The following is a 22,890-nucleotide window of genomic DNA, read 5'->3' as shown; positions in this document are numbered from 1 at the left end:
AAGTTAAGAAATGTCTAAAAAGTCATACCAAATATGAAAAAGGTGACCACTAATCAGCAGACCCTGAGTTATCAAAAGGGAGATTACCCTGGGTGAGCTCCACCTCATCAGATGAAAAAACTTAAAGTGGATGTAGAAATGTGAGACTTAGCAAGAGGACTAGGGTTTAGCTTAGTAGCAGAGTGCTTGCTTCACATGCACAAGGCCTGGGTTCCATCCCCAGCACTGCATGTAAACAAGACAGAGAATGCACCACGGTGAATTCCTGTTGAACTGAAACAAATGAACACATGATGATGACCAGCATTGGCCTAGGAATGGGACACGGCCTTTAGAAGCCTTGGCTTCGATGCTCTACCTACAAGGAAATGAATCCTGTCTAAAAACACGAGGGCTTACAAGAGAAGAACAGGCCTCAGATGAAACCAGAGCCCTGGCCAAAAATTCTGATTTCACTATTTGAGACCATAAGCAGAGAACCAAATTAAGTTATGCCTAGACCTCTGATTAAAAAACAAAACTATCAAATAAGTAAATAGATGTAGCTTTAATCTACATTTTTGGTAATCATTTGTTATCCAGCATCAGAAAGCTCAGACTGAACGCTGAATGAGAATTTAAGAATAGAGTGAAGGCCTTCCTTTAGCCAGAGCCACCTGTACTGAATCTTCCAGGAATTCTCCAAAATGACAGAGCAACAGGAAAGAGGAGAGGCGCTGATGCACGTTCTCCAAGCCTTTTAGAAAACAGTTATTTCTTTGGCCACACATTCGTGGACCTACAGGAATGATGATACTACAGATAGTAAGGGATCAGGGACTGTTCACAAAGGAATGCCTCGTAACTGTTGCCATGACAAAACTGGGAGCGTCTACAATACACTCAGCATGCTGCTGGCACGGCTGTAAACAAGCATGTAAGGGCAAGATTCCTGCCAAGAGTTTCCGTGCAGCGAGCGCAGTAAGCGCGGAAACTCAAGACGGCTTCCCGGAAGGAAAGGATGCAGGAAAAGGACCAGGACAGAAGCAAAGCCAGGGAGGGCACCTGGGTTCAACTGAGGCACCAGCCTGGTCATCCAGAACCCGTGCCCCATGACTTAGGAGATGTACGAATGGGATAAAAGCTCTAGAGTGCAAAAGTGTTTTTCTTAAATTCAAGGGTGGTATCTTTTCCCACAGAGAAATTTTTAAAGCAAATTTTAATTGTCCCAGTTCATTTTGTCTTTCTTATTCAAATTAGCATTTTTCGTGCTAAAAGTTGTTGCTTCATATGAAACAAATACACTTTATTGATTAGAAAATGGCCAAGTATTTATAAAGTGTTTACACTGGTTTCAGGATAATCACAGTAGTGCACATCTAATATCTACCTCAGGAGGTGACTGGTCACACAGCAAAACCCTGTCTCCAAGGGGTAGAGGAGGTAGGGTAGGTATTACTGTTAAGCTCCAGAGGAGTTGACTATTCATAATTGTATCATGAATTGCTAGACTGTGTGGAAGAAGAATTTGCTTCTGAAGCCTACTACTTAGAAATTGATTGTTAAAAGTACCTGTTACTAGCTATGAACTGATTTGACCATGGAAAAGGACTAAAAAACGGTAATATAAATTTGGCTTGGGTGCAATAAAACAAATACTATTTTAAAAAGAATATGGTAAGATAAAATGCATTTTATCAACAAATATTGCCTTAAATTAATAGTTTTTATTGTCTTGCTCTTTCTTGAATATACTAAACAAAAAAGCTCTAAGTAAAGAGATAAGATTATAGTTATTAGCTATTTAGTAAAGACTGGAAAAGCTAGAAAATGAAAAGGCAAATTACTTTTTTTTTTTTTAATGGTTTTTCAAGACAGGGTTTCTCTGTGTAACAGCCCAGGCTGTCCTGGAACTCCATTTGTAGACCAAGCTGGCCTTGAACTCACAGGAATCTGCCTGCCTCTCCTTCCCAAGTGCTAGGATTAAAGGTGTGCATGCACCTGTCAACAAATGATTCTTAAAATCAGGTACCAAATTATTTTCCACATACAATGATCTTTGCTTTAAACAGACCTTAAGGAGAACCTAAATGAGTAGATAATGATTAAAGCAACTTGATATTAGATTCACTGAATAATTAGAAAGAACTATAGAATTTGGCATAGAATTAGAAAGAAGTTAAAAAGTTGGGTTTATTTTTGGTTGTGAGCCTAGCCTTTAAAGGCTGAGCTATCTGAGTTGGCTGTTTGAAACCTGGGGCCTATGCAGGGTCGCTTGGCTTGGCCTGGGAGGAGGGGACTGGACCTGCCTGGACTGAGTCTACCAGGTTGATCTCAGTCCGTGGGGGAGGCTTTGCCCTGGAGGAGGTGGGAATGGGGAGTGGGCTGGGGGAAGGTGAGGGGAGCAGGAGGGGGGAGAACAAAGGAATCCGTGGCTGATATGTAGAACTGAATTGTATTGCAAAAAAAAAAAAAAAAAAAAGTTGGGTTTAGTTTCTTTAAAATTTTCTTCCACGCATGTTAACAATGTTTTTGGAAACTTGTATCTATATAAAAGAATGGTAAATTCTGGAGGCAGGGTTTTCATATGCAGCCCTTGATGGCTTTGTACTTACAATGTACTGACCTTGACTTTGTGGCTATCCTCCTACTTCAGGCTCCAAGTGCTGGGATTACAAGTATGTACCATCAGGGGACTGAAGAAACAGCTCAGCAGTTAAGAGCGCTGGAAGCTCTTCCAAAGGAGCAGGGTTCAGTTCCCAGCACCCATGTGAAGGCTCACAGCTGTCTGTAACACCAGTTCCAGGGGATCTGATGCCCTCTTTTGACCTCCATGGGCACCAGATGAAACACACATTAAATAAATAAGAAGTAAATAAACAAGTGTGTACCACCATGCCAGCACAAAATAAATATAGCAGAGCCTTATGGTTAGAGGTGAAAAAATTAATTCAATATATATAATTTTCACTGTTATAAAGAAGGATAAGGAGCAATCAAAGACTTTCAAACCTAAAAATACTGTATTTGAACATAATTATGTACAGGCAGGATAAAAAGCTCACAGAGGAAAGGCTGATGCGGTTTCCAGCTGTTAAAGACTCATTCTGCCATCGTTTTAAAAGAACCATGGGGCATAGCAAATTACTTTGGCATTTAGATTCCATCGATACTTACAAGGACTTTTTTAGATTTATTTATTTTATGTGGGTGAGGGTTTGCCTCCATGTGTGTCTGTGCCTGGTGCCCACGGAGACCAGAAGAGCTGCAGAGCCCTTGGAGCTGGAGTTACTGGACTCATGAACCACCGTGTGAGTGCTGAGGGCTGGGCCCAGGTCCTCTGTGAGAGCACCTGGTGCTTCTATCAGTGAGCCATGGCTCGGCATGTCCATCAGAGGCTTTCTAAAAACGGTTCAGTTATTTCACTTCAACACCATCAGTACTGAAAACACAGAATTATTCCCTGTAACTTTCTGAATTTAACATGAACATGTTAGATGTCAATATAAAATATGCAAATTTTCAAAGTTTGCTTGGACATGCATAACAAAACAGTTAGAAAACTCCCAATTTAGGAGGAAGAGTCATAGAGACTCCATGGCTATTAGATGTGAGCTTGGTGTGAGCCACTGGGGAGAACCACCACCGGGTTGTTTTTCTTTTTTTTTTTTTTTAAATATGGCTTATACTGGAGATATAGGTTTATGAGACAAGACAAGTAAGTTTGGTTTGGGTTACTCTGTGCACCTCTAGTCATTTATATGAGACTGTCTAGAAAAAAAAACAAAAACAAAAATGGAGAATGCAGCAGTTTTATGCAGGCTGCAGTGTAAGTCCACTTCAAGAAAATGGTGCCTGACTATAAAAATTTAAAGAGATAAGCCAAGCCCATCTGAACAAAGGGTGCTCACAGAAAAGGTACAGGCTACAATGGTTCCATGGTCAAGAGCACTGGCTGCTCTTCCAGAGGACCCAGCTCAATTCTCAACATCCTCCTGGTGGCTCAGTGTCTGTAATTCCAGTCCCATGGCATACAATGTCCTCTTCTGGCTTCCATGAGCACTGCACACATGGTGTACACACACACATGCAAGCAAAATACCCATACTCATGAAAGCAACTTTTTTAAAAAAGACACAGCATTACAAAAGTCTTGAGACCAACACATCCTATATGTCTATGTTATAGGAACAAGACAGGAGGGGAGTGGGCACAGAATCAGACTAGAGAGCTAGAAAGCCCTATGAAGGGGACTTTCATTCTGAGAAGCAGCAGCACTTCTAAAGAAGAGTCATGACCGCATCTCCACAATACTGAGAAAGTCAGGACTGAGTGGACAAAGAGGAGGAAAGCCCCACTGAGGAGCTATTCCAATACCCCACAAGACTGGCGATGTAGAAGACGAGGAAAAGTATGAACTGATAACCGGAAACAGATACAGTCTGAAATAGAGCTAAAGGGGCCTGCTGGCATATGTTGTGTAGTGTGAAATAGAGAACTCAAAAATAACCAGAGTTTTAGTTTGAGTGACTACAAGAATGGAGCAGCCATTTACTGACCTGCAACTGTTACAGGAAGGAGCAAGTTCTGGACAACATCTGTGTGGGAATATCACTGAAGAACTTGGAATCTGAGATTCAGGAGGAATTTGAAGTAGAAAAATTAATTTAGGGCTAGGATATATTAGCTTATACAAAGCCCTAGGTTTGATTTGATATACCAAGGGGAAAAAAGGAGGTAGGAGGAGGAAAAAGGCGAGGAGAGGAGCAAGAGGAGGAAGAGGAGGAAGAAATTAATTGTGAAACCAGAAGAAACTCAAGTAATTTGGAAACACCAAGTGTAGATGGTGTGTGAAGCGCTGACACAGAGTGGGACCTCTGAGAGTGTAACACAACAGGTATCTCTAAGCTCTGAGAAGGTCAAAGTGATGAGGTTAAGGAGGTAAGACATCAAGATAGAAGACCTAGAGAGGAGAGAGGCAGAGAGGAAGAGACAGACAGAAAACACACCAGGAGTGTTCGCAGTTTTGGAAGGTAAATGGTTTGTTTGTTTGTTTGTTTGCTTGTTTGAAATGATTCGTAAGGTGAAACAGATCAACTGCCAAACACTGTTAATGGATCGATTAAGAAAGAACTGCACAGAGTTTTGTTAAGAGGTGTGGTAGAACTTACGAAGTGATTTAATAAAGGAAACCAAAAGCTTCTATATAGCCCAGTCTGTGAGAAAGAGAAAGGAGGAAGAGAGGGAGGGAGAGAAGACACAGACGACGTGTACCAGCTGGAACTGCCTTAATGTTATTTTCACTTTCTAAGCATTAAGCTGTGAATTTTAAATATATAACACTTCATACATTTCAAAAAACTTTCTACTTATTATCACACATTTTTATGAAAAGAATTTTTGGTTAATTTTTAACATGACTACATGAAATAATACTAAATCCATTAGTTCCATTAAAATTCCTCCCTTAGTCAAATATGCAGCCTAACATAGGATATAATCAAACTTCTGTTCCCTTGAAAGAAGGGCCATGATTAATATAATAGACATATATTTGATTTATGTCAAGTGGTAACACAGGTAATGCTTTGGATACTCAGCATGAAACACTTTAATGGAATATTATTGCTCCAAATACACCATACTAAAATTAAACTGATAACAGAAAAAGGTTACTAAATCATGGCTGACAGGGAGCTAAATGCACCAAGTTAAAATGCATTCCTAATGCTCATCCAGTCTGGCTGAGCCCCTTGGGTCAGTTTGGGTCATTATCACTTTGGAATAATTCCAAATGATTCCCGTGGGTTCTATTGTTATAGTCAGCGGCTTTAGGAAATCCAGAACAGGCTCCAAGTTAAAAATTAAATAAAAACTTTAAAATCACAGGATCTCTATTAGTTTCTGAATTTCTTCTTTTTAAAAAGTGTCCTTGATGTTTTAATAAGGTCATGCTGCATCCCCAGGGTTAACTTCTGTAGTAGTTTTTACATACTAGTCAATGGGCTGCTGTAGCTGAGCACCCGCTTACAATAGTGTTGCTCAAAGCAGGAGGATATACGGGGATACGGGGACACACACACACACACACACACACACACACACACACACACACACACACAGGCAAAAAGAGCTTTTCACACTGACAGAGGGGGCATGGTGCAGCTCAGGGACAGAGCCTGGACTTCCATCCCAAGAGGGGGCAGGGAAAGAGAGAAGAAAAGTCTGTTACAATGAAGGCGTCGGCAACACTGTTGCAAATGTATGAATGCCCCTGGGTGAAACTCACACACCAGGACCAGAGAAGCTACCACCACCTCCTGATTTCTGAGACCCAGGACCAGAGAACCCACCATCATCTCCTGATTTCTGAGACCCAGTACCAGAGAAGCCACCACCATCTCCTCATTTCTGAGACCCAGTACCAGAGAAGCCACCACCACCTCCTGATTTCTGAGACCCAGGACCAGAGAAGCCACCACCACCTCCTGATTTCTGAGACCCAGGACCAGAGAAGCCACCACCACCTCTTGATTTCTGAGACCCAGTACCAGAGTGTGCCATCACTCCTTATCCACAGGCTGTTGGTCAGATTATATTTAAGGGAATCAAGATCAGTGTTTAAACTTTTGGTAAGGAGCCAGATATTATGATGACCCCATACACCCAGTCTCAAATAACATGGTTGCAAGCTAATGATAATGATTGGACCATATTGACATGCTCCATGCAGGGTAGGTTTGATACTCACTACCCCTCCAATGATGTGTGTCATTTTTTTAAATTGCATCCTGTTATATTTCCCAAGATAGTACAGAGGACTCCTATTCCTCAGGCCCGTGTGGTATTTACTGATGGCACTTCACATGGTTTTGCTATGGTGGTTTCTGGTAACATAGTAAAGAGAATAAAAGTCCAGGGCACTTCTGCCCAGATGGCAGAGGTACAGGCACTGTTGTTTGCTTTACAGATGTTTTCTGATGAGAGTGTAAATATTTATACTGATAGTCAATATGTGGCACATGCCATTATGCCTTTGGAGACAACAGCCTACATACCATCCATTTCTCCCATTCATGAATATTTATTGCAAGTGCAAGGACTTATATGGTCCCGCTCACATAACCTTTATGTGGGCCATATTAGAGCTCACACTCAATTGCCTGGACCTCTAAATGAAGGTAATCAGAGGGCTGATGCCATTACTCGTATGACTGTCACATTAGTTTGTTCTGCCTTTGATAAGGCTACTCAGTTACATCAACGTTATCATCTTAATGCTGGATCTCTTCGTCATCATACAGGCATAACCCGAAAACAAGCCATCCAGATAGTTAAATCATGTCCTATTTGTGTTGAATTTTTATCTGTTCCTCATTTGGGAGTTAATCCCCGAGGACTTTTACCTAATCATGTGTGGCAGATGGACGTCACACACGTGTCTTCCTTTGGAAAATTACAATATGTCCATGTGTCTATTGATACATATTCTTCTCTAATTTTTGCTTCTGCCCATTCAGGGAAAAAGGTTAAGGATGTAAAGAATCATTGTCTTCATGCTTTTGCTTACATGGGAGTACCAAAATACATAAAGACTGATAAAGGTCCCGCCTACAGCAGTACAGGATTTTCAAAATTCTGCCAAGACTTTTCTATTGTTAATAAGACTGGTATTCCTTATAATCCTCAAGGACAGGCTATAGTAGAATGCTGCCATCATACCTTAAAAACATATATTTCTAAAGTAAAAAGGGGGGAGCTAGGGGCTCATCTCTCCTCTCCACATTCTATTCTTTCCCTTGTTATATATATTTTAAATTTTTTATCGGTGGATTCTGCTGGAGTATCCGCTGCAGATAAGCACTGGAGGGCTCCTGTTGCAAATCATCCTCTGGTGCGATGGAAGGATCTTTCTACTGGCACTTGGAGGGAACCCGATCCGGTGTTGGTGTGGGCCCGGGGATCTGTTTGTGTCTTTCCGCAGGACAATGAAGTTCCTCTTTGGGTTCCTGAGCGCTGTGTGCGCCCTGTGACTGCTTCTGAATACCGACATGACAGAGACCTATTGGGCCTTCATAAAAAACTCTCCCCTTCTGATGCCAATGGGGATTGAGAGCCCAATACTGCCAGCCTTGGCAAGCATTAATGTAAGCCTAGGAACTGTAGCCATGTGCTTGGACTCTTCAGAAGGTAATGTATGGTAACTTTTTTTCAAAAATGTTGAGAATGTGTCACACCTTGGAGATTAAGGATAACCCCGAAGGTCACTGACCTCTATTTGTTAACAGTAACATGCCAGCTAAGCCTTTTCACATTTTGCAACCCTCTTCAAGCTGGTGTAGTACCTACTTTTCAGGAATGGCTCTGTGCAACATTTATTGGCCTCCTGAAATTCATCTAGCCTTTTTGTAGATAACTTAAAATTTGTGAGCCTGAATGTAGCCATTTATGAGACCATTAGTTCTGCTCCTTGTTTGCTGTTTTTGTTTTTGTTTTCTTTATGGTTCTTAGTTGTTCTTTTGCAGACCTGCCAGCATAAGTAGTGCTGGGATCAAGAAAAATGGGCCTTGGTGGTTCGTGTTCCTGGAGCTGTGTCCATGCCAGTGGACCGTGGCAGTTAGACACAGATGATGCTCACATGCTCCAGAAGAGATTCTGACATCGCTGTTGCCATTGTTGCTGTTATAGCGGTGGTGGCCACTGCTGCTATTGCTTCTGGGATGGCTATTTCATAATTGGGTTCTACAGCTAGCGCAATGGAGACCCTGGCAGCAAAAGTAGCTACCACAGTTAATCTTTTATTTTATTGGGCATGATAAATTTAATTCTACATTTATACATTTAAATTGGTTTTGAAAGTTGTAAAAATTATTAAAACTCAAGTTCCATTTGCTTATGGGATACCACCTTACAAGGACTCCAATTTGCAGTAAGGCTCGTTTAAGAAGGGAATGGCTCAATCGCCTTTAGCCTCCTGGCTATGGGTGGGTTAGGACTTCTGTTGGTCTTTTCTGTGTCGCACAGATTGCAAGCCCAGCGCCACTTTGAGATCTTTGGCAGCAGTTACTCTACAGCTCACGTGGTTGAGTCTGTATGATAATGAGTATTCAGAGACGGGTAATGCTTGGGGGGCGGTCATCAACCTAAGACAGAGCACTTGTGTGGCCTGGGCAGGTGTCTCTATGACGGGTAAGGTGACCTGCTGACGTCCCACACAACCTAAGTCAGAAGCTCATTTTTTAGTAAAAAGGGGGGACCTGTGGGCCATGGCCCCCCACTGTGAGTGGCAGCCGCCTTGCTTGCCGACCTTGACCAGATGTCCTCCCTATTCAGATTCCCTGCTGTTTTCCTTCTCCCCTAACATTCAACGGGAGGTTCTTTGTTCCTGTATCCTGCATTTGGTGTAAACAGCTTAGATGCAAAAATGTAGCAAACTTCTGCCCTCCAGGGATCCGCCATTGTGCTGTAAGCCTGTATTTAAGGTTTCCTCCCTCTTTCAATAAACGGCATTCGGCTGGCATTCGGCATTCAGCCGTGGAGAATGACTCGCTGTTTCTTGTCCCTTATTTTTTAATCTGCATTCCCTCGCTCGGACATGGTGAACGGGTGACAGTAACGTGGGCGTTACCGTTACACCAGAGGACACACACTCACCATCTCCTGTAATTCTGAGAATGCCTTCCCAGCCCTCAGTCTTTCAGTTTCTACATAGTATCGGATGTTACAATTTATAGGAAAAGGATGCATGTTTAGGCAAAATTAAGTATCTACCAAACCCCAGCAAGTCTCTCTACAGAAGGCAATCTTTCCCTTCAGCACACTCCAGGACTAATACTGAATACTCTGAAACAGTATGTCCAACGCAGTAGCAATCCTTCCATATTCCTTACTCAATACTACAACTCTCCCAATACACAAATATTCCTTGTACCAGGCATTATACACCAGTGTGCGGTCTACTGAGGTCATGGCTACTATCCAATGGTTAAACACAGCCCCTCAAGTTTTGCCATCTACACACAGTAAATGGTTGTGACAGTCGGGACTCCAAACCACCTCTCAAGTGAGGAGCTAGTGGCTGAGTGCCTCCGAATTGGCAGGCAGGGCAGGTGGGCCAGGTAGAGGACTTTAGCATAACACTGCTTAGGAGAGTGAATCGGAGATAACTACTATACTCTGTCTATCCTTAATCCAAGGTTTGAGTAAGTGCATGTTCATGCAGAATATACTTGTACTTTAGAGGAGGCAGAGCAGTCTATTAGGAAAGCGTATTCTTAGGGGCTCGGATGGCACCTCTCTCAAAGGGCCGTTTACTTGTAAGTAAGGGAAGGAATTTCATCAGTGAGAGTGAGACAGGTGTTGGTGAACTCATCCCCACTGTAGGCATTCCTCGGGCATTCCTTCCTTCCTTAGAAAGGTGTGGTAGTTGTTGGCCACCACCTTGAGGATGGGCTTGGGCAGTGTACTGAAGTCCGCTCATGTCTCCTCATCGCCATCCAGAAATCTCCACGTGGAAAGCTCCAAGTCCTCCTCACTGCTCTCATCAACATTGTCAGGGAGGAGGGTGCAGACACTCTTCTGTCTGCAGTGCTTTCCAAGAGCCCTCTCTCCGCTGTTCCATTAGCCGCGGCCTTGAGCTCTTGATATAAGCAGAGAATTTGGCAAAGATGTCCACCCCAGCAGTGTTTGACTCTGGGGGTTTTGGTGAAAGACTTAAGTACGTGGTGAGGTGGTGGAGCAGGGATAAGACTTCTTCAAGAAATTCCTCCACCTTATTTACATCCGTTTTGACTTCACTGTTGAAAGTTATAAATGGTGGTGGGTCCCTGGAGTCAAGTTCTGCAGGTTCACAGGCTTCCTTTAAGGTCAACGGCTGTGACATTAAACCCAGCTCCTTTGGGCCACAGAATCATGAAGCGCCTCTGTGGAAAGGGGCCATTTCCTATGCTTTCCCCATCACTGCCAGCCGTGAGGAAGAGCTCGATGAGGGCTCTTTGTCCTCCGCCCTCCACCCTTTCAGGGGCGTCAACAGTGCTGTGGTGGGATGGCCTGGGCCAGGGTCACACAGCTGAGGCTGTGGCTCTGGAGCTGCTGGGGCTACGGGCGCTTGCTCACTCGCCCTCACATCACCTCACACCTCCTGTGACAACAGTTTCTGCATTTCACCTGGAGGTGTAATCCTTCCAAAACCCAATTATGACCAGGTTAATCTAACTACTTTGCTACAAGAACATAACCCTACAGGACTTCCTATTCTCTGGTGAAAATCTTAACTTGATCTACATATAATCCACATCTAATCTCCTTATTCTCCTGGTTCAGAAGACAAGCCACTGCCTACCTCTCCCTTTGCTGCAAATCTTTTCTTCTGTTGTATTTTGTTAGTTCATATGATCTTTCAGAGAACAGCTTGCTAATTTGTCTCTCAGATCTGCCTACTACCGACACTTAGAATGCAAGCTTTATGACAGCAAGACCCTTCCTAGAGCGTCAATAACAAAACTATCTCCTGACACATAGGAGATACTCAGGAATACAGCTGCCTGCAATCTCCAGAACTTAGCTTCCTCAAAGATGACTTCTTGACTCCATTATACATCAGGGACACCAACTCTACTTTCTCAAGCCACCCTACAGATTTTCTGGAAAGAAAAGATCTAGTATAGTCTTCTAAAATGAACTCCAAGAAGCAGCGGCAGGAAGCAAAACATGAGACTCTCTCAGATGCTACAAATGCATTTCTTAACCTTCTTCTACCTTGTCACACACTATTAATTAACCCAGACATTTTTTCACATCACTAAGATCAAGCTGTCACAGAGTAGGACTGTCGATATTTAACCCAAATCAAGTTAGACTCAGGAATTCAACCAATTCTATTTCCTTCTACATTTGAAACTACAGATCATAAGACAATGGACATTTTCTTTTCCATAGCTAGCCTGAGAAAGAAAACCATACAGAAAAGGTATCAATCAAAGGAAATGTGAGAGACTCAAAACCCTGATCAAATGCTCTTAAGGCAATTTTCTATATAAAAAGTGTTGATTTATCTCAAAAACTATTAAATAGCACATGCACAAAGTACCAGAGCATTTAAACACAAAGGTAATAAACTGCGTTTACAAGTATACCATGTTCTTTTTTGCCCTCAAGTAATATGATAGCTTCGCTGTTCCTGGAGAGTAGTAGCAAAGGCATTTATAAAGTTCCTGGCTCTTTTAGGGATGATACATAATTTAGCAGTAATGTTAACAATCCATATATTATGCATTAGTAGTCATTTCACCCTGCTTATAACCCTACGCTTTTAAATGCTCTGGGTGAAGCTTTCTTTTTAAAGGTAAAGGAAGGGCTGGGAGTGTTGATCAGTGATAGAGTATATACTTAGCATGCACAAGGTTCAAGCCTCAGCACCAAAAAAATTTTTTTTAATTAAAAAGCAAACAAAAATTCATTTCTACTTCCAAAATTACTTCTTCCAAGTCCACTTTTCAATTTCTGTGTTTTACACAGTAAAAAGAATACTTGATGCTTTTATTAAGGAAAACAAGGAATTCTGTCCATTTTTTAGACTTTTATTTAGTTATATATACATGTGGGTGCATTTGTGCCATGGAGGTCTGAGGACACCTTGCAGGAGTTGGTTTTCTCCTCCCACTAATGTCGATTTTTTGAAAGTCAGCACTTTTACATTTTCTTTCAAGAGAATAATACATCACAAAACAAGGGCCATGCTAATCTCTGTATTCCAGTAGGTTTTACTTTTTCCATTTTTTAAAAAAAGTAGGTATATGTGTGTCTGTATGTGGGGATGTGCACATGAGTGCAGGTGCCTATTGAGGCCAGAAGAGGGCATCAGATCTCCTGGAGCTGGAGTTACAGGTGGATGTGAGTCACCTGATGTGAGTGCTGGGAACCAAACACCACCACCACCACCACCACTACCACCATCACCACCCTCTACCTCCACTACTGTTACCATCACTACCTCCTCCTCCCCCTCCTTTTTTACTGTTTGTTTGCTTGTTTGTTTGTTTGTTTGAGACAGCGTCTATGTAGGTCTTGTTGGCGGGGGAACTAGAATGCTGTAGACCAGGCTGACTTCAAACTCACAGAGATCCACCTGCCTCTGCCTCCCAAGAGACTGAATTAAGTTTGCCACCACACCAACTGTTTTGTTTTTTGTTTTTTTACTTTTTAAAAACAACTTTCATTAAATCAAATTAAATTCACTAATTTTATGTATTGTTCAATTTTAGTGTAACTGCTGCAGAAATGAGCAAGCCTTTCATTTTCAAGTTTGACACTGGTAATTTTGCTAAAGATGCACAAAAACGTGCATACTCAGTATTCATTTTTTAAAAATTACTCAAAACTTGAAAATAAGCAAAAACAAAAAACAATAATAGGTATTTTTCAGTGTGGTACTTAAACTTTTAATTACTATCTACTGACTATTTAACAAGTCTATGAGATGAATTTATAGAATTTATAGAATTCTGGCTGGTCAAAATGCAAATAACTTCTACCTAATGGAAGGGATATCCAAAATTTACTCTTTTATATTCTTAATTAGAATATCAACTAACTGTATATAGAACCCAATAGTTTCAATATTCCTTCACTAAGTATCCTATAAATACCCAAATGGTCGTATGAATGGCTTTGACATCTTTCTAGATCTTTCATTAAATGAAAAACTGAAGGCTGGGATATATGAGTAGAGTGCTTACCCAACTGTGGAGGAAGCCCTGGATTCTGTCCCCAGTGGTGGAGACAGGAGGATCAGAAGTTCAAGGTCACCTTCCATTACATGACAAGTTTGAGGGCAGCCTGGGCTACGTTTGCCCGTCTCTCAAAAATGAGTAAGTTTAAATCACTGACATGTGTTCATTTGCATTTTGAATTAAAATCATGACTTCACTTTTCTGAAATGTTTTGGTGACTTCACCAAAATGTACAAATAGACTAATCTGACTGAGCCAACACTGCCCCTTACACACACACACACACACACACACACACACACACACACACACACACACGGAGAAATATCTCCTGACAGAAAAATGATCAAAATTGATCATTTACATAATCCAAAACCTTCAAAACAGAATTTTTGGTCTAGATAATAAATACCTTTAGAGAATGACTTTACTTTTAAAACTTCACCTTTGAGCTGGGCGTGGAGGGGGCAGAGATCAGAAGATCCGAGTTCAAGGCCAGCCTGGTCTACAAAGTGAGTTCTAGAACAGCCAGGGCTACACAAAGAATTCCTAGCTCAAAAACCCAAAGTAAATAATAATAATAATAATAATAATAATAATAATAATTCACCTTTGTATTCTTAGAATCTAGCATAGTATCAAGTTGTGTTCAACAGATGTTAAATGAATACATAAAGTTAGAATACATCACACCACATAAAATATGAATTAGTATCAACACAATTTTTCCAAAAGTTAAATGTCTTCCATGAGTGTTTACTTCAATCCCATGTTAATAAATTAGTATTAACTGCTTTTAACCATCACCACAGAAGACCGAATTCTCAGATGTGTTTCTTTCCATACTATGAAGTAATGCATCGCCTACAGAGCACCTGAGGACCGAGCAGCACACACAAATGCACAGGTAGGACCAAAGCGAGGGACTGGCTGGCTGGTCGCTGCGGTTTTGTATCTGATCTACTCTGAAATTTTAACTTTGTACTTGTGCATCAAGGATGATATAGAATCTAAGCCACCTTTTGCTGTCAAAAGTACTAAAGGGTGTATACTTGCATTACACTGCCAACACGGGCTGGCTGACAAATGCTCTCGCCATTCTGTGAGGCAGAAGGGCTAACTACTATCTAGGCGCTCCCCCTTTGCTTTTAATACAAGACAGAGTTCATTATCACTACTGTACATGCTTTCCATTTCCACCAAGTTCTTTAAAATGACTCGACTTGCTGTACACTGCCAAGGAAGCTAATAAACACCTCCTCGTGAGAATGCCAATGGACAACTCGAAATTATCAAAGTACAAGGAAATGTTTTTACCATTAAAGTGTCTTTCCATTCCTTAGAAATGGATGATGATGAATTACTTTGCAAGTGTAGCTGCTGTTGTTGTTGCTCGTGGTGGTGGTGGTGGTGGTGTGTGTGTGTGTGTGTGAACAAGTTTTGGGAGTCAATTCCCTCTTTCCTTCCACCTGGGTTCTGGGCATAAATTCAGATAATCTGGCTTGTCAAAAAGGCACTTTTATTGTCTGAACCATGCAGAATTTTAACTAACTGGAGTTCATTATTACCCCGTGTGTGTGTGTGTGTGTGTGTGTGTGTGTGTGTGTGTGTGTGTGTGTGTGTGTGTGATGTGGATCCTGCGTGAAGGCCAGGACTTCTTCACGGAGTCAGTTCTCTCCTACCACCTTTATGTGGGTTCCAAGAACGAAACTCAAGCCATGAAGCTTGTGTGGTTGGACAGCAAATCACCCGTCGTCCCCTGCTGAGCCTCTCGCTGGCCTAGATGTTTTAATTCTTGTTTATTTTGCAGAAAAGGCAAAATGTCTCAGGAGCAGCCCATGTTCAGGACGCATGACTGCTAACCCTGAGCCCATGTGTCTGACTTACAAGAAGAACTTAACGACAGCAACAAAAACCATTGTGTAATTACCTAACTCCGTAAAAGACTGACACCGACCAGTACAAGACACGCATCCTAGCAATGCATCCAAACTTCAAAGACTGATTGACTTGAGCTGCCCCCCGACTGTCCCTTAAAGGTGATTACAAGTTCTCATCGCTGTGCAGAAACTGACCAGATTTTGTGAGACAGCCGTGGGATCCAGGTAAGACTTCTGCAGGAAGTGCAGAGGCGCTTTAGATTTCACCTCAAGAGTTGGAAAACGAATACTATGACTCACTGACACTTCACACATGTGAAACACACATCCATATTAGCAAAAAAAAAAAAAAATAAAGAGTACTGTCTCACAAGCGAATGGGCAACCTTGGCAAGCCAACCGCCCGAGGCGAACACCCCGCAAAGAACTTAAAAGTAGTTACTCGGTGCGAAACTGCATTTGTTCCAGAAACTAAAAAAAAAAAAGACCAGCAGGACTTTTGTCTTGCCCGAATCCAGCCTGAGGACAACAAATTGGTCAACGGCGGAAGTTGCCTGACGAAATGACTGTAACATGAAATCCAGTTTTATGATCATAACAAAACCTTCCTTCCGGGACCAGGCCAAAAAAAAAAAAAAGTTGAGAAAAACGTCCTTCGGGATGCAACAGGCGATGAGGAGCCCACCGGCGTCCGGACCGGGAAAGCTCGGCCGGGGGGTGTGGGGGACCCGATGCGGGCTCGACCCGCGCTTCCCCGTTACAAGTTGTGCGAGCGCCCGGCCCGGCCCACCCCGCCACCCGGCCCACCCGGGCCCGCGGCACCTCCCTCGGCCCCAGCACTGACCTTCCGCAGGGCCGGGACCAACAGTCCCCGCCATTTCGGGCTGTTTTCCTCGCTGAAGAACTCGTAGGGCTGCGGCGCCTGCTGCATGGTCCCCGGCCGCAGCGCCTCCGCATCGGAGGCCGGGCCGGTGGCCTGACAGGCGCCCGGGGCGCGCGGGCCGCCTCGCCTCGCCTCGCCCGGGGCCGCCGCCGCCGCCTCCAGCCCGGGCCGCCGCTACGGCCGGGCGAGCGCTCGGGGGCGGAGGGGAGGCGGGGTGGGGGGACGACGCGGCGGGCGGACTCGGCGGGCGAGCCCCGTCCACCGAGGCCCCGAGGAAGCGCGGCGGCCCGAGGCGTCCTCCTTCTCCCCCGCGGCGCCGGCCCCGCTCGTCGGGCGGCTCCTCCTCCTTTGTCTGGGTGCGCAGCCCGGAGCCCCGCCGCCGGCGGCCTCGCCCCCGCCCCGACTCCCCGCTACGGCCGCGGCGGGCGGACAGCGGCGGCCCGCAGTGTCCTCATCGCCTCCCCCCCGCCCTCCGCGCCGCCGCCGACGCTCGCCCGGGGCCCGCCCGAGTCACCTCCAGAGGAGAGGGCCCTCGGGGCCGAGCGGGCGCGCGTGTCCGGCGTGCCCAGCGCTGACCGCCGCCGCCGCCGCCGCCGCCGAGCCCCGGGTCCCAGCAAGCCGCGGCTCGGCTCGGCCCGGCCCCACGGCCCGGCGCTCGCACTCCCGAGTCCAGGGAGAAGGCCAGCACGGAGCATGCGCGCCGCTGAGCGGGCCGGGGCGCCGGGTGCGGGGGCCCCGGGGGGCCCGGGAGGGTAGTGGGTCTCTCCCGGGAATGTGCGCGCGCCGGGAGGGGTCGGGGCTGTTGCAGACACACTCGGTCCGCGGCGGCGTTCTGAGTTCTTGCAGACAGTCCTGATTTCGGTGCGGCTCTGGGCGAGCCTCGCTCGAGCCGGGACTGCAGTACACGGATGTGGGGAGAGAGAAGGACATTTGATTTCATCTGTGCTCTACGTGGCTGCTTTATATATTTAGGAGATAGGAGCTGATTCATAAAATCACGTTGTGGGTTCGTGGAACTTGGGGGCCAGATGACTTCATGTTCGAGGCGTTTCACCTAAGTGTGTCAAAAGAGGTATCTTCATAAAACTTTCATATATAGTTCTTCTGTTGATCACATCCTTCAAATCCTTTCCACTTCAGGTTCAACAGAGCCTAAATCCTGGGATAGAGTCGTACTAATTAGCACCAAAAGAGGTCCTGTGACCCTAAGCTTTTCGGCGTGAACTCTGGAAACTTTTTCTTGAGCCCAAATTTCATCCCACTGAAGTTGCTGAACAAATTGCTCCCAACAGGCTGGAAGGAGTCATGCACCCAGCCACCAGAAGCAGCGAGGAAGGGACCGGAAGAACAGACTGTAGAAGATAGCTTGTGCCATAATTTCAGTTCCAGAATCAGTAGCTGAGCATTGCATACACCATTTTGTCTCCACAGAGAAGGGCAGACTCGGAATACAAGAGTTTTGTTGTTGTTGTTTTTAATCTAAGTATCATTATGTCAAAAAATGTCCTCTGGGGCTGTCAGGTAAACGCACTGGCTGCACAGAGCTGCTAACCTGAGTTCCAACCCTGGAACCCACATTAAAAGGAAAAAACCAAGTCCACAAGGTTGTTCTCTGATCTCTTTACATCTGAAATGTGGCATGCATGCCCCCCTCTCTTACAAGCATGCACGCAGGCACACATACATACACACACACGCCCAATTATAATAAAGTTCTTTAAAGGTCTTCTAGTAAATGGCCATGTCCACATTCCCATGTACTAAATACACTCTCTTTTATAGAGAGTCCTTAGTTTTCCCTACAGTTCCCAGACCCCAGCTATAAAACATGAGGCTGTCAAATTATCAGACTGCGATTATATTTTCTCATAGGAAAGTCATTGGTGGGAAGTTTTATTCTTGGCAAAGGATATTGGAAGGTTCCTCCAGGCCAAATCTGGCCTGTAGATGCATTTTCCTTAGCCAAGCCAGTATTAAAAAATTTAGACTGCTGTTAGCATTTTAAAGTCAATAGCTTACGTATTTTTTTAAAAGTCTACCTCCAGCATCTTTCCACAAAGATCTGGCAACACCGTGCCCGACTGCATCTGCGCAAACAATAAACAGGCAGCGGAGAGGCCGTCCTCTTCACAAAAGCATGCCACCCATTTCCTTGGCTATCCTCCCGATCTGGCGCTCTTCCCCTTTTATGTAACCTGCCGAGCCTCTGCAGGCATCTGCCCTGTGATCTCTGGACTAGACAAACAGAAATGTGATTCACGTGATGCACAGGATCCAAGAATGACACCAGTCAAGTTTCTCAGCTGGACAAGTAACTGTTTAAAAACCAACAACAAAAACAGTTGAACCCATTATCTCACACTCTACGCAGCCAGAAATTCCCAAGATGTCACAGATTGACATGTACAAGAAAGGGTTTATGACCTAAGAGAAAAAATGACTTTTATATGACACAAAAATCTAGACTGATGCATCTGTTTTTTAAATGCCTGGAGAAAACCCACAAGCCAAGCTAAAAGGCAATAATGATAGGTTAGGAAAAAAACACAATTGCAGCAATTCTTTTTTTTTTTTTTTTTTGAGACAGGGTTTCTCTGTGTAGTTTTGGTGCCTGTCCCTAGCTTGCTCTGTAGACCAGGCTGGCCTCGAACTCACAGACATCTGCCTGGTTCTGCCTCCCGAGTGCTGGGATTAAAAGCGTGCGCCACTGCCAGCTGGCAGCAATTCATTTTTTAAGTTAATTTCCCTAATCTATAGATTTGATCCTACAAATTAGTAGGACTAAGCCTCAAGGGGGAAAAAATGTCAAAAAAAAACCCACCCCAAAACATTGAAAAAGCTATCTCATAGAAAAAGGAAATGTGTATCTCTTAAACATAAACACTAAATTTCATTTCTATTAGGGGAAATATAAACTTATACTGTCACCATTTTTCACCTGTTAGATCAGAAAGCTTAATTATAATGATGGTGAAGATATGAAGAGACAGGAACTCACTGTTTCAGATTCCATCAAGGACAAACTACATGATACCTATCAAAGTTTCAAAGGTACGTAACTATTGACCTAGCAAATTCCAGAAATACATTCCAGAGACCTACTGGCTTGTATGTAAGGTTATCCACTGCAGTGTTATTATAGTTATACACACACACACACACACACACACACACACACACACACACACACACCATTTTGCATAACACTAGGAATATGGTATTGTTTTAATAAATGATAGCAAGTCAATATAATAAGGTTATTTATTTTAAAGATTTATTTTTATTGTGTGTATGAGGGTTTTGCCTTCAAATATGTATGTATGTGCTAGCCTGATGCCCACAGAGGTCTCAAGAGGACTTTGAATTCCCTGGAAATGCCGAGTTAAGGATGGTTGTGAGCCACCATGTGGGTGCTGGGAACCAAACCAGAGTCCTCTGCAAGAGCAGTAAGCATTCTTTTTCATTTGTTTTTTCAAGACAGGGTTTCTTTGTGTAACCCTGGCTGTCCCGGAACTTGTTCTACAGCCCAGGCTGGCCTGGAACTCACAGAGATCTGCCTGTCTCTGCCTCCTGAGCGCTGGGATTAAAAGTGAGCACCACTACTGCTGGGCACAGTAAGCACTCTTAACCTCAACGGCTGAGTAGGTTGCTCCTGCCTCCCAACATAAGGTTTTTAAAACAAACAAACAAACAAACAAACAAACAAATAACAAAAAAACCAGGCTTCTCTAAAACATTCTCCAAGATACACTTCAAAGTAAAAACACAGACTGATATAACTTGTATTTTTTTAAGTAGGTGGTATTTTATGTATGTAAATATAATGCTTACAAGGCAACACAGGATTCTTTGTTACCAGAAGGATGAAAACCAGGTGGCTGGAACAGAGGGAGAATTTTCACTTAGAACTTTTGTAGCATTTGCATTTTCATCCTCAGGAGTGTGTCATTTAATCAAAACATTAACTCATCTTTTAGGCATTCCTTTAGTTAGTCTGTGTGAGGAAGTCTGCACTTGGCCTGTGCATGTGTACAGAAGATAACTCTTAAGAGTCAGTTCTTTCCTTCCAACCCATGAGGTCGAGGGATCAAACTCAAGTTGTCAGCCTTCCCTCCAGCCCCGATTAAGTCATTTTTAATGAACAATCTTCAGCCAGAACATAAACTTTTGCTTCAAGTATCAAAACGGAAAATATTAAAATATATACTATAAAAAGGGGTATCTATATACGGAACAAAAATCTCAAACAAATTTGATTTAAAGGCACTAATTACATATTAATGATTTTGTCTGTGCTTTTAAAATTTTCCAAAAAATATGGGATTTTGGAAAATAACTTGAATGTCCCAAGAACATTTTTCATTTTAAAAGATAGTTCAATATTTTTACTACTAATATTCTCCCACAGAAAAAAATTTTCAGGATTTATTTGACATTTCTCCCATTTACTATTTCATACTCCCTCAATTCACTTCAAGTTCCAAGTGCTGTCAGTCTGTAGCAAGCCAAAGCGACACCACAGGAAATACTAAATGTTGTTGTTGTTCACTTTCAGGCTCCCTGACACAGCTTTAGTTCACTTACAGCCACCTGTCTGAAAGAAGTCAGAGATGGCGAGGACAGAAGGCAGCCTTGCCCTGTGACCCTCACTGGATGCTCAGGCTTGTCAATCACACCCCCCTGCAAGAGACTGATGTCGAAAACGTCTTCCCAACAGCAACTACAATGTACCTTTTAGTTAATTAAAATATAATGATCTCAATTTTCCCTCCTTCCAATTCCTCCCAGACGCCTCATTCATTCCCTTTCAAATTCATGGCCTTTTGTTCTTTAATTATTTTTACACGTACGTGATTGGATAATCATTTAAGGTGGCACCTATGATTTTCAATGAAATTCTAAGGGATTGATCAATTGTATGCCTTCTACTCCCAAGCCCCTAAAAAGAAAAGAAAAGCAATCTCTTATGTGTCAGTGTGCTACATACAGACTGCTCTTAAACAGATAGAATGTTCCAGCTGCTCTGGGGATGACACTGAGGTCATGATATCATCTAAATATTGCTACTACTACAAGACGAGAAATCATGTTTTATATGTTGCTGTCCCCAGACACCAACTCCTATCATAAAGGTAGGAAGGAAAGATATCATTTAAGCTCTTGTTGTTTCTATTAATACAATAAAATCTTTCCAAGTCCTGTCAGTTATTAAGTTAAGCTATGGACAACAATGAATTCATCATCTACTCCATATAGATCCGAACCAGAGACCTGGCAACAATCATATATTTACATGGTCCCTGATTCCCAAATAGGGAACCCAGTAAAGGGAAAATAAAAACATTTGTTTGCCCCTCAAATATTAGTAATTTGCATGATTTTTAATTACTAGGTGTAGTAAATATAGATATCAAAAGACATCTTTTATATTCTCAGTGGACGAATTTAAGCAAAATTAAATCAAGAGGGCATGGGGGAAAAAACAACACTATTACAGCCCTTTTACTTGCCCCATCACTGTTCCAGAGCACCAGCGTTAAAAGAGGTCATCTTAAAGATAATCAAAGACATATAAAATGTGGCTGAAATTCAAGGTTTTCTACCCAGAGATCTATTTTGTTGTTTTGAGACAAGGTCTCACTATACAGCTCCGGCTGGCCTAGAACTCTCAGAAACCCACCAACTTCTGCCTCTGCTGGGATTAAAGGTAGACACCTCTTAGCACTGCCCTTCAGCTCTTCTGAATTAAAGGGACTCTCCCTGAGCAGTTCAGGCATACCATTACATACCTCTCATCACCTCTAAAAGGCAAAAATTCTCATTTTGTCCACAAAACAAAAAGAATCTTAATATAGGATAACTTGGAACGTGAGAGCCTGCGTATAGCAGACGGTAACACTCAGCAAAGAGAACAAGACTCTTTGCAAGATTGGAAGGCAGGAAGTAGAGTCTGTTGGTATCAGGACTGTTTTTCCTTTCAGGCATCTGGGTCTTTGTCTCCATTCTAACTTCTCAGGGGCTACAAACCATTTGAAAACATTCCTAGGCATCTTTTTCCTTCCCTTTCGCCTTATATATTAGAAAAACTAAGTGGGTCTAGTGAGATGGCTCCCTGGGTAAAGGAGCTTGCCAAGCCTGAGTTCAACCCTGAGACACTGTGTAAAAATGCAGGGAACAGCCTGATTCCACAGAGGTCCTACAACCTCCATATTCATTACATGGCATGACCACTCACACATGCAAACACAGTAATAAAAAATTAAAAATCCAGTAACTGACTTCACAATTGCTCCTCCAAAATGCTTACATTTAGGAAACACATATACTCAGAAATATGAGAAAACATCTGACCAGAGAAAGGCCCAAGACCAAAGCCAGACCTCAAACAGCACACACACCATACCACCTGGTTCACATG

General features: G+C 43.2%; 1 protein-coding gene and 1 pseudogene across 4 annotated transcripts in view; both read right to left on the bottom strand.

Moving 5' to 3' along the window:
- Sos2 (SOS Ras/Rho guanine nucleotide exchange factor 2) overlaps nt 1–16,614 on the bottom strand; it is a 98,747-nt gene extending 82,133 nt beyond the window's left edge. For 2 of the 4 annotated variants that reach the window (XM_052739676.1, XM_052739677.1), the window contains exon 1: nt 16,434–16,614. In XM_052739676.1, coding sequence (XP_052595636.1) covers nt 16,434–16,520 — 87 coding nt within the window. In that variant the 5' untranslated portion in view covers nt 16,521–16,614. Of the gene's footprint in view, nt 1–15,784; nt 15,920–16,433 lie in introns of those variants that run through there. The other 2 variants (XM_052739674.1, XM_052739675.1) reach the window with 1 other exon arrangement.
- LOC128110596 (chloride intracellular channel protein 4-like) lies at nt 10,348–15,683 on the bottom strand (annotated as a pseudogene).
- Nucleotides 16,615–22,890: the final 6,276 nt, after the last annotated feature.

Source organism: Peromyscus californicus, unplaced genomic scaffold (assembly GCF_007827085.1).
Source record: "Peromyscus californicus insignis strain IS unplaced genomic scaffold, ASM782708v3 Scaffold_15__1_contigs__length_86483966, whole genome shotgun sequence".
Taxonomy (NCBI): domain Eukaryota; kingdom Metazoa; phylum Chordata; class Mammalia; order Rodentia; family Cricetidae; genus Peromyscus; species Peromyscus californicus.
The sequence above is the reverse complement of the archived record's forward strand: the minus strand, read 5'-3'. Positions and strand labels throughout refer to the sequence as shown.